The 15,987-nt window shown below is 39.3% G+C and overlaps 1 protein-coding gene across 4 annotated transcripts in view; it reads right to left on the bottom strand.

The window, feature by feature from the left end:
- Positions 1-14,360, bottom strand: part of ypel2a (yippee-like 2a) — a 17,047-nt gene extending 2,687 nt beyond the window's left edge. Inside the window, exons 1-5 of one of the 4 annotated variants that reach the window (XM_028806932.2) lie at positions 14,151-14,360; positions 13,498-13,576; positions 12,744-12,978; positions 12,370-12,413; positions 11,782-11,890 (exon numbers count right to left, since the gene is read on the bottom strand). In XM_028806932.2, coding sequence (XP_028662765.1) covers positions 11,782-11,890; positions 12,370-12,413; positions 12,744-12,978; positions 13,498-13,499 — 390 coding nt within the window. In that variant the 5' untranslated portion in view covers positions 13,500-13,576; positions 14,151-14,360. The remainder of the gene's footprint in view (positions 1-11,781; positions 11,891-12,369; positions 12,414-12,743; positions 12,979-13,497; positions 13,577-14,150) is intronic. The other 3 variants (XM_028806933.2, XM_028806931.2, XM_028806934.2) reach the window with 3 other exon arrangements.
- Positions 14,361-15,987: the final 1,627 nt, after the last annotated feature.

The following is a 15,987-nucleotide window of genomic DNA, read 5'->3' as shown; positions in this document are numbered from 1 at the left end:
CCATTACTTTTGCTCTTGTTGATTTTAATTTTACTATGAGGAATTTGAAAATACAGTAATAATATTTTTGCATTCCAACAGTATTTGTAAGAGTTACAAATAACTAGCCACAGTACCCAGCACTGCCTGGGCTCATCTGTATAATGGGTTATGTTAAGAAAGCACATATTTTCTGTGTTTATTAAATTGGTGACCTTTTTGTCATTGCTGGCTGACATGCTAGTGTCCCATCTGTCCCATCTACATTTACCTCTCTATCCGTTTGTCTTCTCTTTGTGTATCACTGAACATTAGAACTCTCTAGATGAGAACAGGCCATTCAGCCCAACAAAGCTTGCCAGTCCTATCCACTTATTTCTCTCTATTATAAAAAAAATCTTGGGAGGGAGACTAGGGAGACGAGATGTGATCTTCTTGGAAGACAATTTGACGTTCCGCGAGACAAGGCAGTGAGACATTTAAAACAAGCTCACGGACATCTAACCTAGCAGTTGTTGGAATGCTTTTGGCAGACGCATTTCATGTGCTCCCAGCTCTTAAAACAATGACAAGCAGAACATGCAGCTGATGATCCAACCGCATTTGCTTAGCGTGCGTTCATCCCCCCCCCCCCCCCCCTTCACAACGCGAGCGGCAGAGACACGAAGTGGCAAAAGGACAGCTACTGTACAGTCTTTGAAATGATCGCGACAAGCAGAAAACGCAGCTCGCCAGCAGCAGCAGCAACAGGCCAGCAGATGATCCAACTGCTTCTCCTTAGCGTGCGTTCAGCCGCCCCCCCCCCTTCACCACGTGAGCAGCATTATACATCCTGCAAGAGATTTAACCACGCCCAGGTGTGGAAATAAAGGATAAGTATTGTTTTTACAAAAGTTTTAAAGTAAAAGTGAAAATAATGCATATGTAACAATTCCCATGAAAATAACAATCTCTTTAAATTGTATAACCGGTAAACCAAACCCAGGTGTGGGTGAGCGAAGCGAGCAGGGGGCAGAGCCCCCTAGCCTTCCAAAAAAACATCAAGTCGAGTTTTGAAAGTCCCTAAATTCTTACTGTCTACCACTCTATTTGGTAGCTTATTCCAAGTGTTTATGGTTCTCTGTGTAAAGAAAACTTCCTAGTGTTTGTGCAAAATATACCCTAACAAGTTTCCAACTGTGTCCCCGTGTTCTTGATGAACTCATTTTAAAATATCAGCCTCAATCCACTGTACTAATTCCCTTCATAATTTTAAACACTTCAATCATGTCACCTCTCAATCTTCTTTTACTTAAACTGTATAGGCTCAGGTCTTTTAATCTTTCCTCATAATTCATCCCCTGTAGCCCTGAAATCAGCCTAGTCGCTCTTCTCTGGACCTTTTCTAGTGCTGCTATGTCCTTTTTGTAGCCTGGAGACCAAAACTGCACGTAGTACTCCAGATGAGGCCTCACCAGTGTGTTATAAAGGTTGAACATAACCTCCTTGGACACATCGTGCTACATAACCTAACATTCTGTTTGCCTTCTTAATGGCTTCTGAACACTGTTGGGAAGTCAATAACTTAAGAGTCCTCTATGACTCCTAAATCCTTCTCATAAGGTGTACTCTTGATTTTCAGACCTCCCATTGTGTATTCAAACGTAACATTTTTACTTCCTATGTGTAATACCTTACATTTACTGACATTAAATTTCATCTGCCCAAGCCTGTATGCTATCCAAGTCCTTCTGTAATGATTTAATGGACTCCAGGTTATCTGCTAATCCACCTATCTTGGTATCATCTGCAAGCTTAACCAGCTTGTTACTTATATTCCTATCTAAATCATTTATCTATATTTAATTAATTAATTAATTAATTATGGATTCCATAATTGTAAATTCTCGCTGGGATGGAACCATGAATGTTACTTCTTTGTATTGACTAGTTTAGTGTGATTTAAGGAACAGAAGTTTAATCCCACATTCATAAACTGGATGGCTTGTTGAATAATGGAATCCATTACTCACTGCAGGCCCCCATATTACAAGATACAGCACCAATTGTGGTATTTGATTATGTTATAAAGATGATTCATTCCACATTGATTTAATATTGCTATAAATGGCACTCTATTGGTATTAAAGCCTACAATTAGAACCCCCTCATTATAATGGACTTGAATAAATGTCTACCATCAACAGTAAAAAAATACTAACACCACCCTCAGTCATTTTCTTTCTGTCATATTCTAAAAAGCAACTCGGCTCGAGCTCATTCAATTTCATCGTACTGTACTTTTGTAATGGAATGCATACAATTGATAGTGTTGGCTTTTTCAAAAATGTACAGTGTTACTTTGATAAAAAATGTGGTGTCCTCAGCTCCATTTCAGAGTTGCTGTCAAGTCTACACAATGCAATGAAATTGCTATCTGCACACCAAACCAACCCGGTGTGAGCCGCCATTGCCCTTCCTTGGTGACCTGATTCTTGTTCCATAGGTTATGCACAATATAACATCAGAAAACAATTGTGAGCAAAACAGTTGGAATTTTCTGTTAGCTGTGAGCAAAACACTTGAATTTTCTTTCAAGTACAGTTTCACGAAATTGTTGCTAAACCTCATTTCACATGTGATTTTGCTAATGTAAAACACCCTAAAGTGGATGTTTTGGAGTTTTTGAGGGTGGAAAGGAGGGAGCATACTGCTCTTGAAAGGTTTGGCAACATCATACACATCTTTTAAACCCATGTATTTATCAGAAAAGGGCCTGGATCAAAAGTAAATGAGGAAAACTGTCATTTGGAAATTAATAATAACTAAACACAACTCACAATAAGACAAAATGACATCCTCTTAGACAAAAGCCATAATCCAGCCGGGCAGTGAAAGTGCTATCTAAATTAGCGTTCTGCCTGTGCTTTTAGATGAGATCCCGCTTTGGCCAGCACAAAGCTTTGTGTGCGCTGATAATAGTGTCCTCCCATCATCTCTGCCCGATGGTTGGTTTTTGGGTTGCCCTCCCCCTCCATTACAACCCCTGCCCATGACATGCCATATTGTCTATATTTGAAGTTGGACAAATCTCTCATTTGTTTTGTGTGTGTGTGTTTTTTTTTTGTTTTTTTGTAGTGAGAAGTCAAGCAAAATGACACCTTTCATTGGCTAACTAAAAAGATTACACTATGCAAGCTTTCGAGGCAACTCAGGCTCCCTCTTCAGGCAAGATGTAATACAGAAACTGCAGTTCCCTGTGTTTATATAGACACCAGGACAGTGACAGCATTGGAAAACCTTTAAGTGAGACATCTTACATGTAAAAAATTAATACACCTCTTCAGGCTAAGATTCGTTTAGCAAGAGAGGAGAAAAATGTGGGCGGTATAGTGGCGCAGTGGTAGCGCTGCTGCCTCGCAGTTAGGAAACCCGGGTTCGCTTCCCAGGTCCTCCCTGCATGGAGTTTGCATGTTCTCCCTGTGTCTGCGTGGGTTTCCTCCGGGTGCTCCGGTTTCCTCCCACAGTCCAAAGACATGCAGGGTAGGTGCATTGGCGATCCTAAATTGTCCCTAGTGTGTGCTTGGTGTGTGTGTGTGTGCACCCTGTGGTGGGTTGGCACCCTGCCCAGGATTGGTTCCTGCCTTGCGCCCTGTGTTGGCTGGGATTGGCTCCAGCAGACCCCTGTGACCCTGTAGTTAGGATATAGCGAGTTGGATAATGGATGGATGGATGGAGAACAATGTCTAGTCAAGATCATTTGAGAAGATAACTGTCCAGCAAAGTCTTTTGAAGTTTCTGATGAGTTTTTCAATACAATGTGGGTCTGTAGACAGGTTGTCTGTGTCAGTCCGAGAGATGCAAACAAGATTTTTTTTTTGTGTGTAATATACTACTGTCCTGTTTTCTCATAATTACGGGGCGCTATCTGCTGTGATCGTGTGATTGTGGTCAGTGAGCTTGTGCCAGTACCGGATGTTTCTCTAAATTAGATGACTCGTGTAGTGGGCTATCCCTTGGTGGATACAAAAATACTTTTCATTTTCCAGTTAGTTTCTAATTCAAGTAGGCTCTAGTGCTAGGTTTGGGTTTTTTTTTTTTTTTTTTTTTTTGGTTTTGCCCATTTCTGACTTCAATTTACAACTTAGTTTTTTTACCCCTTGATCTGGTTGCTCAATCTCTTTTTGCTTTTGTTGTTTTTTTACGCTTGCTATTATTATTGGCCATGATTTCTTTTCATCTCCTGGTCACCTCTTTCTTGCAATATTCTTCAACCACAGTACGTGTCCTCAACAGGTTACACCTCAAACCTTTATTAGTTTTTGCTTCAATTCAACAGTGTCTGTGATTAAAAAAATATCTGCTTTGAATTTTTGACTGTAATAAAGAATAATATTTAGGCTTGAAGGCAGACAGAAAAGACTTTTGGTTCTGATCTTCACCTCTGTTTTTGAATATGTCTTTTTTCCTGATTCATTCATAAAACAAATTACAGCAATTTTTTATCATTGTTAGAATAGCTAATAATATGGGCATCACTGGATCCTGAGGAATCTGAGCTACCTTATTAACTATAGAATGCTAGGGGGTTACCCCCTGCTCGCTTCGCTCGCCAACCCCACTGGCCTACACTACGCGCCAGCCACTTTGCGTCTCTGCCACTTGTGTTGTGAAGAGGGGGGCTCCTCCAAAACCCCCTCTTAAACAGTGATACCATGGGAAACAAATAGTTTATTTTACCTCCTCTTTGCTCGATCAGCTGCTGGCTTGCTACCGTGCCGTGTGATCTGCGTCTCGTGTGGCACTTTGAACATTTAAAAGCCTGTACAGCAGCTGTCCTACTGTTTGTGTTTTATTTCCGGCCCCAGGCGTGGTTAAATCTCTTGGCACTCTTGGTTAAATCTCGTCTCGAGGGACGGGAGTTCTTGATATTTTTTAGTTTAGAATTTAAAAACGGAATAAGAATCTGAAAATCTAACAACATCACATTAAAGTTCGATAAATCCTGAAGAGAATAATACCAAAAACATATATGTAGGTTTTAAAATAAGCCAGATTTAAAGCGTGACAAAAAAGTAACATAAAAAGTCACATAAAATCATTGCACTTTTAGGCATAGGATTTCATAAATAGAGAGAGCGTAGATTGAAACATTTTTGACGAGAATGGGCCATTTAACCCAACAAAGTTTGTTAATCCCATTCATCCCATTTCTGAAAAATGAAATCAAATTAAGTTTTGAGGGTATATAAAGTGTTATTGTCTATCACACTATTAGGTAACTTATTCCATATGTCTATGGTTCTCTGTGTGAAGAAAAACTTCCTACTGTTTGTGCATGAAATGTATCCTTAATGAGTTTCCAACTGTGTTTCCAAGTTCTTGCTGAAAATTTTACTTTAAATAGCCAGGAATTTATTTTAAAGTAACAGGCACTGTGTTTGTTATGACACTCAAGAGTTCCCAAGCACATACTGTAATTCCCATACAGTTCCAAAAAAGCACACTAGAGGGGGACATCCATTCACAAAACCCAGGCTAGTAAGCCAGAGGGCTATCTTTTAAAAATATTCTTCTTTATGAAACTGCTCTGAAATAACATGAAGCTTCGAGGAGAACAAAAAGGCAATCCAAGGTAAACAACAGTCCCAAGACCATAATCCAAGGCAAGGTCAAAAACCAAAGCAGATGGTCAAAAATCCAGAAAAACACAATAAGCACAAACACAGGCATAGAATAATATACTCACTAATTTCCAACCTTTGCCTTTATAGAGCTGAATGCCGTTTCTGGAGGTGATGGAAAGGTGGTCCCACCTCTAGGGGAACCACCCACAAAAAACAAGCTACATAGATATACAGAAGTAAATAACAATATTAATATGGACAAAAGAATCAAAATTGAACTAAACAGCCACTAAATGAGAATCTAAACCCCAGCCAGGGGAGGAAACCTGGTTTGAAACAAAACATGTATCAATTCCCTTCATAATTTTGAAGAATTCAATCAAGTCACCTCTTAATCTCCACTTCCTTAAACTGAAAACATTTGGCATCTTCAGCGTTTTAGTGCTTTCAATCTTTCCTCCTACCTTGTACCTTGCAGGTCTGAAATCAGCCTAAGTCGCATTTCTCTGAACTTTCTCTAGTGCTGCTACATCTTTTTGGTAATTCTGGAGACTAACATCTGTACTCAGTACTCCAGATCAGGCCCTACTAGTGTGTTACACAGCTTAAGCATAGCTTCCTTTGACTTGTACTCTACACATTGAGATATATCTAACCCAGGGGTCTCCAACCTTTTTTCCCCTGAGAACTACTTTTATAAAATGAAAATGGCCGCGAGCTACTCTTGCTTTCTTTTATTATCATAGCTTATTTCAACCCAAACAAACTGAATAAGCTTGTTTTTGCCTGAACATTTACAAAATGTTGGTGTCCACTACTCACATTTTGCATTAAAACATCACAAAATAATATTTAGTTCACCTGCAAGTGCATTTTGTATGTCTGTATGCATTTTCTGGTGTATCTCACACTACTGAATTAAAACATGAATGCTGTCAAAACAAAACAATGCAATTACAAATACAGAGATATTACTTATTCATTTGTCACTTTATTACATGTCACTGTTTCACTTCACAAGAGTATTCACATGTCCAATTGCATGTGTGATGTGTTTTTTAGTTAGTGAGATGACTGGCACTGCATGGAGTCGACAAGAAAGGTGTATGGTGGAGTGTAGCCACTTTGGTTCACTCTTATGGAGTCATTTAAATGTTCATCTGTCAGTCTTGTTCTGAACTTTGATTTCATGTCAGAAATGGCAGACTCACAGAGGTATGTAGACCCAAACAAAGAAGACATTTTCAGCGCTGCTTGGTGAAGATTCTTATAGTTATCTTGCTCTACTAAGCTTCAGAAATGCTGAGAATGCTGTTGAGACTTTAACTGCACATTATTTTGAAGGTTTACTAATATATAATATATAAAATCCAATGTCTGTCTGTCTGTCTGCTTTTCACAAAAGAACTACTTAACGGATTTAGACTGGATTTTTTTCTATAATTTGCTTGAACGTTCCAACTGATTTTGCGGATTCTCTCATTTTGCTATGTATCATAGTTCGCTTGCGTTAACGATTTATTTGCCCGAATCCACGAAACATGCAATGGGCAGAGGGGAGGGGGCGGGGCTTTCCTCACTCACGCTGCAGCCTTGGGGTCTGTACCTCACCCCCGCGTACCTAGCGAACGAGAGAACAATTGAATTCAACTTTGTTTGATATTTAAAATAAAGTGTTACTTAGGTCTTGATGAGTTTGATTCCAGATATTCTCTTAAGTGTATGCCACATTGAAAAGATAGATTGCAATTCAGATTGTGGATCATAACTTTGTGTTAAAAGGATCGTGATATAATTTTTTGGAAAGATCGCCCACCCCTAACTTGACTAATCAAGTTTTCAAATTTATGTAGGATTCATTAACCCTTTGGTGAGCTACTTGGAAAGGGGTTGCGAGCGTCATGTTGGAGACCCCAGATCTAACATTTTTAATGGCTTCTTATAGTGACAAGTCATTATGACTCCTAGGTCCTTCTGAAATGCTGTATTTTCACGTTTCAAACCTTCAAATCTGCACTGCCAAGATGGAGACGTAGCACTCCACAAGGGCAAATTACTGACGATTTCAGAAGATGAAATGTGGTCATAAATGTACCTAAAAGAAAATCAGTATATCAAGTCTCTCCTCTCTCAAAAGCTGAACATAATCCAAAGCCAAAGTCAGAAAAAGAATTGTTAAGTCATTTACCAGAAAACCCTAATCATAAACACACCAACTACTTTTGCATATTATCCACAAACTTATACAACAAGTGATTTGTGAAGCTAGCTTTTATGCCGTTGTGCCAATGACGTCACTTGGTGCGATTTCTGGGTGACAATAACTTGTAAAGCCCCTTACCACTGGTGCCCAAAATGGCAGTGTCCACAACCAAAACAACATGACAATGCAGTAATTAAATGAGAACAGATATATAATTTCTATAAGGCTTTAACAATAATTCATAACAAAAATAAGCAAATATTTGAAATCCTTCTGTTCAAAAATGTAGAAAACAGACCAATAGTTCACCAAAAAAAATTGTAACAAAAGGAAAAACTGACAAAATAATGGAATCATAACAGCATCCAACAGATTTAGAGCTGAATTTGTGTGATCTGGTTCTTGGGAGACAGATGTTTTCCAGTTAATTATTTCTTTACATTGAGACTGAAGTCAGTCAAGTGTGAATTAACAAATTATTTCTTTGCTTTTCAAGAAATGTAGTAATAGCAGTAGTAGTGTACTGTCACGTGTACAGCATACAGTGAAATTCTTATTTTTGTGTCTGGCTAACATGTAACACTTGTCACTCTCGGTCACCACGATAAATAACCAAATTCAATACATACCGATGATTCAGTTTCAACAACTATGGGACACAAAGGCATCAACGTGGGCCAGCATCCCAATTAGATTCAGAGCTGTACTAAAGATAAATGGAAGACGAAGCCAAGTAAGATTTCCTCTCATAGTACGGTGTGTTCTATGAGGGGCCAACGCAAGGGTATGGTAGCTTAGGCACTGCATTGAATCATCTGGGACGAAGCTGGGAAACAACAAGGAACTACTTAAAAAAACATTTAACTTAGGTAGAATGCCCATTGAAGTTTGGGTGGTGTTTTGGCCAAGGAACCCTGGCAAATTTTTCTAATTTTTTCTGTTTGCCATCTGACTTCATCATGCTCAACTTTAGAGACTTTAAAAATAATACTATATTATATAAAGATTCTTTCTTTCTATTAATTATACTGTATTTTATGTAAGCCTTTATTGATTTATATTTTGTTATTCATTTATTATTATTCTTAACTTAATTTGTTTATCTTTTCTTGTTACACTTCTGTTGGATTTTCTTATAAAGCTGGGGTAGGCAATGTCGGTCCTCGAGGGCTGCAGTGGCTGCAGGTTTTTTGTTCCAATCCAGTTTCTCAATGAGAAGTCAATTATTGCTAATGAAGCACTTACTGCTCAAGTGACATTCTGATGCTTCATTTTAGTGGTCTCACTTTTTAAGGTTCCCCACCCTTAATAACTTATTTCAGTCGTAAACAGCTGTAGTCTCTGTTTTTAATGGCTCCTTATCAGCAATGAGATGCAAATGACAAAGGAGTCAGCAGTACTCTATTTAACTTTTTTCCATTTACACCTGTGTGGATTCATCATGCACTATTTCTCTCTATTATATAAAAAAATCCTGGGAAGAGACGTGACTTTTTCAGAAAGATACTTTCATGTCCCGTGAGATGAGACTTTGTGCCAAGAGATTTAACTACGCCTGGGGCTGGAAATAAAAGACAAAGAGTAGATGACAAAGTAGAACGTCGTAAAGAGGTTCAAAAAACGTTGGCGCGATACACATGCAGAGCAGGTTAGAGATAATGGAAGTACTAAAATTCGAAAGTCGCAATAAAATGATAGTAAAGATCGCATTAGCGCAAACAAATGGAAATTATTACTCGGTGAAATAACGGAACAGCGAAAAGAGATTGAATATATTGTTCAGATTTAAACTTTAAGTCGGAGACTTGTAGATCATCGAATTCAGGGGTAGGCAACGTCGGTCCTGGAGTGCCACAGTATGTGCAGGTTTTTGTTCCAACCCAGTTCCTTAACGAGAACTCAATTATTGCTGATGAAGCACATTTTGCTTAAGTGACATTTTAATGCTTCATTTTAGTGGTCTCGCTTGTTAAGGTTCTTCAACCTTAATTGCTTATTTCAATCTTAAACTGCTGCATTCAGTGTTTTAATTGCTCCTTATTAGCAATAAGATGTAAAAGACAAAGCAGCCAGCAGTTCTCCAGCTAGCTTTTTTCCAATTACATCTGTGTGTGTTCATCATGCACAGTTTGATTTAATAAAACACTTAATAGAAAAATGTGACAGACTGAAAATGATCTGTTTTAGGCTTCAAATCATTTGGATGATATCCTTGGAAAGGAAAAAAATCTACGATATAAGAGCCTTACATTGCACAGACTAACAAGCCATAAAATTAAATAAGGTCTGAGATTGGCAATGATTGGTTTCTAATTAAGCAATTGGGTTGAATGAAAACCTGTAGCCACTGCGGCTCACCAGGACCGACGTTGCCTACCCCTGTTTTACATCTTATTGCTAATAAGGAGCAATTAAAACACTGAATGCAGCAGTTTAAGATTGAAATAAGCAATTAAGGTTGGAGAACCTTAACAAGCGAGACCACTAAAATGAAGCATCAAAATGTCACTTAAGCAATATGTGCTTCATCAGCAATAATTGAGTTCTCGTTAAGGAACTGGGTTGGAACAAAAACCTGCACATACTGTGGCACTCCAGGACCGACGTTGCCTACCCCTGATCTAATTCGTGTTGCCATCAGGGAAAAGTAGTATTTGTTCCCAATGAAGAGGCGTATCCACGAGAATTAAAAGATTTGTTGTTAGGTGAAAGTGAAATCCACATAGGCGAGCGGCAGAGACGCAAAGTGGCTGGTGCGTAGCACAGAACGGGGGGTTGGCGAGCAAAGTGTGCAGGGGGCAAAGCCCCCTAGTGATTTAATTAAACACTGTGACAGACTGAAAATTATCCATTTTAGGCTTCAAATCATTTGGATGATTTCATTGAGAAGAAAAAAATGATATGATATATAACTACATTACATTGCAGACTAACATGCCATAAAATTAAATAAGATCTCAGATTGGCAGGCATTGGTTTCTGTTTAAACAACTGGGTTGGAACAAAGACCTGCAGCCAATGCGGCCCTCCAGGACCGACGTTGCCTACCCCTGCTGTACGGCATTTTGAGCTACATCCTGTGTATGAAAATGTGCAATAGAAATAAACTCTTTTGTTGCAGTTTTGGATTTTAATGTGTTACAAACTGGAATCTAGGTCTGTTAACGTGGAACATTTTCTCAATAATCAAGTTTATAATATCATAATAAAAACAATTTATACAGCTCAATTTTAATTAACAATAATGATCTTTTTGCTCCAGAAAACTAGGCTTCATGTGTCAATGACTAAACTTAAGCTGTTGTCCGAAAAAAAAATTATTAAGTGCTGGAATAATAGATGGACTGATGAGACTGAAACTGCAGAAAAGAAATGTTACAATGTACATCACGGTGAGAATGCCATACCATGTTTCATACTATTAGAAGACTTGTAAAGAGTACAGTCAGAATGGGCACCATGAAGTACAAGACAAAGTTCTAGATGGAAAACTTTGCAAAAAATCAAAGGGCAAAAAGATATAGTGTGCAGATGGCTACAACTGGTGTCAGCTTTCAAAATTCCTTGAAATTTTTACTTTAGACTGTTTTTTAACTAGTCTCAAATGGAGACAATTGGTTATTTTCAAATGTCTTTATTTAATATATTTTAGAATTACATATACCCTGTATATATGGTTTGCTTTGGAATGATAGTTTCTATGTGTTGACATGTAGCACTTACAGGAGGGAACAGCTAATATTTGGATCACAGATATGTTTACCTCTGGTTTTAAATGTGGTCAAGTGCTTTCCGATTGTGATGGGATCACTGTATGCTTATGCCAGGTGTAAAGGGAGCTAAATGTGCTCATTTCTAAACACTGTACATATTGTATTCGCCACGCTTTTGTATGTCATTCTGTGTTATTCTAAAAATGTTGTGCATCAACCTAAGCTAGTAAGCCCACTGTATAAAAATAAACTGAACTGTGTGGCGCATTTCCATACTTACATATTTCCAGCCCAGCGTGGTTTTGCAGTTCTCACAATAAATATCTGCAACAGCATGCAGGCCCGTAAGTAGGACTCTCTCTTCTGCTGGGCCACATCCAACATTGACTCTGAAAGAAGAAAGTGGTCAAACTGCAAGTCAGCACCTGGCAATCCACCAGACATACCAAAAAAAAAACATGAAAATATGTGGCTGTTTGCTATAAAAAGCACAGACCATAGAAAGGGTACAACAAAAAACAGGAGTGGAGACAGCCAACTGAAATTGTCCCCCAGTTTCCTCCTTACTGGCCTTTAGGTTTCAAATAAAGGATTTTCCAAGACATTGTCTATATAACCTCATAAGCATCAGCCCCTCAGCACAAGAAACGGCTTACTAAGTTAAGCAAGCACACATTTCTGTTGGTGCCAGAGGGTCCAAAACAAAGAACAGCATTATTTGTTGACCATATTTCTCAAGTTCCCACATGATGTATGGCTAAAGTATATTTTAAGTAATCCTGAGCAGCTTCTTGTGGGCTCCCTGTTTGCTCTCATAGATTCTTCATTTCTTAATCAGAGCTGTGATTTCAGGATGGTTGACACTCACACAGAATTAAACAGGTATGCTCGGCCCTGGCTCCCTTGGAAGGACTGCAACAGAGACAGAAAGAAAGCCAGTGAGCTCCCTGGGCACACGAGTACTTAATCTCTGCACCTTACTTTACCCCAACAAAGTGTCTACATCCTAATTAATATAATGCATAGAGAAAGCATGCAGCACCACCACCAAAAAGATACAGAATATTTGCACACATATAATGTAAAGCTACTTTATTGAATATTATTCTGCTGCAGCATGGTTCATTCACTCCCTCCTGCTATTATAGCTCAGAACACAATGATTTCACTTCACTTGCTTCCCAGTTCTCACGTGCTACTTTCAAGCCACATTCCCACTCTCCACTCCTATCATCCTTCTACCTTAGATATGAGCTCATCGTGGTTGGCAAGGTGTGCTCTGCAGTGGATACAGCTGTAAGTCCGATGGCAGCTCGGAAGATAGGCCTGGAATGTCTTTGAGCGTGTCATTCTCACCATGGGCGGAGAGTGAGGGCGGTGCACAAATGGGATGCCGGCCCACGACGGCTCACAAGGAAAGCACCGCAGTACACAGGTTAGGGCCGTGATGGGAGGAAGAGAGGGAGCCCACATAAACCTGCAACAGAAAATGTGTTTCACCCATTACTTTATGACACTTAAAAACATGCCACGGCCTCCACACTTCTTATTTCACCCATGTAAAAATCAGCTGACAACCATAATTCAGCGCTCTGCCTAACCAAACTTTGAAAATATTAATAACCTTATGTAGAGTCAATTATTGTATGAAAGGGATGTTCCTTAGTAGCTGGTATAATCTCCCACAACACACAAATCAGCTCAAATCCCCCCAAAAAACTTAGTACTATAAAACATAATACTATTTTATTCTATGTTACAAGACCTTGCAGTAATGTTCTCCTCTCTTCTTAATCCTTTTCCATCAGCTTATTATGAGGCAACACATTAAAGAAGTGTGTCTGTCCACAAATAGGCCCCTATGGCCATTCACAATACAATTTAGGCAGACGGAGATAACATAAAGCAGAAGGAGAAAGACGTCAGAAATGATCAGTGACAGACAAGGTTTCACTTGACCAACAAGCAGGTGAGAGTAGGAGAGACTGGTGCCTACATAATAATGCATACACAGAATGGTCACCTGGAGCTCATTTGATCAGCATGCAACACCACCACACATCCGTCATGTAACCCTATAGTAAAACAAAAAAACAAAAAACAAATGTTAAACCACCTGTGATTACAGCCTGAACACCTTAAGCTGTTAGCATTTTACTATATTTCAGCTGTAGCAAAAAATAAAAAAGCAATGCCTTTCACTCATGCTTTCACACTTTGGTTGCCTGCCAGTAATGAAATCATATTAATCAAACCAAACACTGGGCAGCAGGTACATGTCTGCCAAAGAAGGCGCAGACATGCTGATCTTTAGGCCACTGAAACGACACACCCTCCTGTTTAAAGCAGAATGGAACAGTGGGTGTCATGACCTCTGTGAATCCTTCTGTCAAAAAGTATCATATCACTTAAGGATAACCGGCATAGGAAAGGATCTGCATGCATAAGAATTGGGAGCATCCTATAGATCCCTCAAGCTGATGCATCCAAGGACCTAAGGGGCCCTTTGGGAATTTAACTCCTAATAACACCTGCCTGTGGGCGTTTTTAGACATCTAGAGCCATATGTCAGGGGAAAACACCCTCTTCATTCTAGGAGATGTCTGCTATTTTAATGGTATTACGTGGAACTCCAGATCTGCAACCTACCTGAGAATACACGCCACCGATGACTTCTCAGGTCCGTCTCCGTAATCCCTGTCCTCTGCTTTAATTATGCTCGGAATTCCACCAACAATACCCCCTCGAGGGTCGTCTCTCGTGCCCTCTCGGGGTCGCCCCCGCGATAGCGCCAGACGCAAAGCGTAGCTTTTCAGTCTCCGATTATCACGGCAGCTTTTTTTTTTTACACCCGCCTATAGCTTGATAGACAGGTGAGTTCACCAACGGCGGTTTCAGTCTGGCATAGCAACACCTTATGATTGGATTGCGGTAGCTGCAGCTAACCAATAGGGTGCCGTTGTCTACTCTACCTGGCTCGGCAGAGCGACAGTTAAATTGAGTTATGGATGCGGCAGTGAAGCTGCAGTTCTGTCACTGTGGAACAACGAAAACAGTAACGGGTGATAGGAAACCTTTATACGAACGTTTAGATAGACATAGTGAGCACGGTAAATTCGGTTTCACGTTTCCCTTAAATATAAATGTAAGAGCCCCTGCCAGATGGAAAATCCGTTTAGTCATCTCAGAACATTAAGCCAAGTTTCCAGACCAAGTGAGTTTAAAGAGGCATGGGCCATTTTTGAGAAGAACAAGTGTAAACCCAAAACGTCTAACTGAGTGAAAAAGGTAAGGGATATAGAATTAGTTTACGCGATCGTGGTTAGTGGTTAATATTTTTCTTTTCTTTTTTTTTTAAACAGTATCTGGCACAAAAACATGAGACTCGTTCCATCCATTAGTCCACTTAAACACTTGCATAGTCCAGTTTAGGACTGTGGAAGGCAGACAGTTAAATGCACGGTATGCTCTGGCAGACATGAAACTGGTAAGGCTTCGTTCCCAAAGTGTGCGGTTAAGATTTTTTTTGCACAGTGGATTCACAACCCTAGTACTTTTTTAGGGGGGTGGCGGGGGGTATATGTGCCACCTGGTTTTTATTACTGTCATCCGTTAAACAGAGTCCTGTCCATAACTTTCTAATACTACGGGTTATCTCTACTAATTTAAGTAATGTCAGTATTTTAGGCTGCTTCATGGCCTTGGCAGCCTGGGTTTGAATCCCACTCTCAGCCTTCTATGTGTAGTTTGCATGTTCTCCTTAAGTCCGCATAGGTTTACCCATTGCATCCCCAAAGAAAGGAAGAAGGTTAGGCAACTTTTGGTAAAGGCTTTGACTCCTCATATTTTTGACCAGGGTGCAATGCCTGTGAATCTTTTTTACTTCTGTGGGACTGGAAGTTTGGTGATGGGGTCAAAAAATTATTAAGTAGTTTTAACAATGTTCAAAATGTTTAGAAAATTTGATTTTAATATGGTGTCTGTCTTTGCGCGTATGTAGAAACCTATGCACAATGGTAACTTCCAAAACAATTGCCCTATTTTCTTGAGATAAGGTGCATCAGTTCAGCAGCTCCGTGTATGCTGCTGCTGAAGAATGTGAATTTCCCATTGGGATTAATAAAGTATCTATCTATCTATCTATCATATTTGTTTTGTCGCAGGCTCCATACATATTGTTGGTTCAGTTTGGTCCAGTACTTATCATAATATCCTTTAAAAAAAGTTTGACCTATGTACAACAATAACCGATACAGAAATTGTTTTAATTCAACTGGGATTTTTGCAGTCTGCTTAGTTGAATCTATTGATTTGCAACATTTTTGCATGGTTAGCTTTTGAGATGTTTCTTTTTTTTTAAATGCACTTGAGATGTATCATTTTTTTTTAAATGCACACAAACGCACAAACAGAGGCTCACACGCTCAAAGAAATGTATAAGTGAAGATAGCTGACAGCATGTTTTCCCTGCCAGAGCATATCCTAG

This window comes from Erpetoichthys calabaricus, chromosome 8 (genome assembly GCF_900747795.2).
Source record: "Erpetoichthys calabaricus chromosome 8, fErpCal1.3, whole genome shotgun sequence".
Lineage (NCBI taxonomy): Eukaryota > Metazoa > Chordata > Cladistia > Polypteriformes > Polypteridae > Erpetoichthys > Erpetoichthys calabaricus.
Note: the sequence above shows the minus strand (reverse complement) of the source record. Positions and strands in the feature narration are given on the sequence as shown.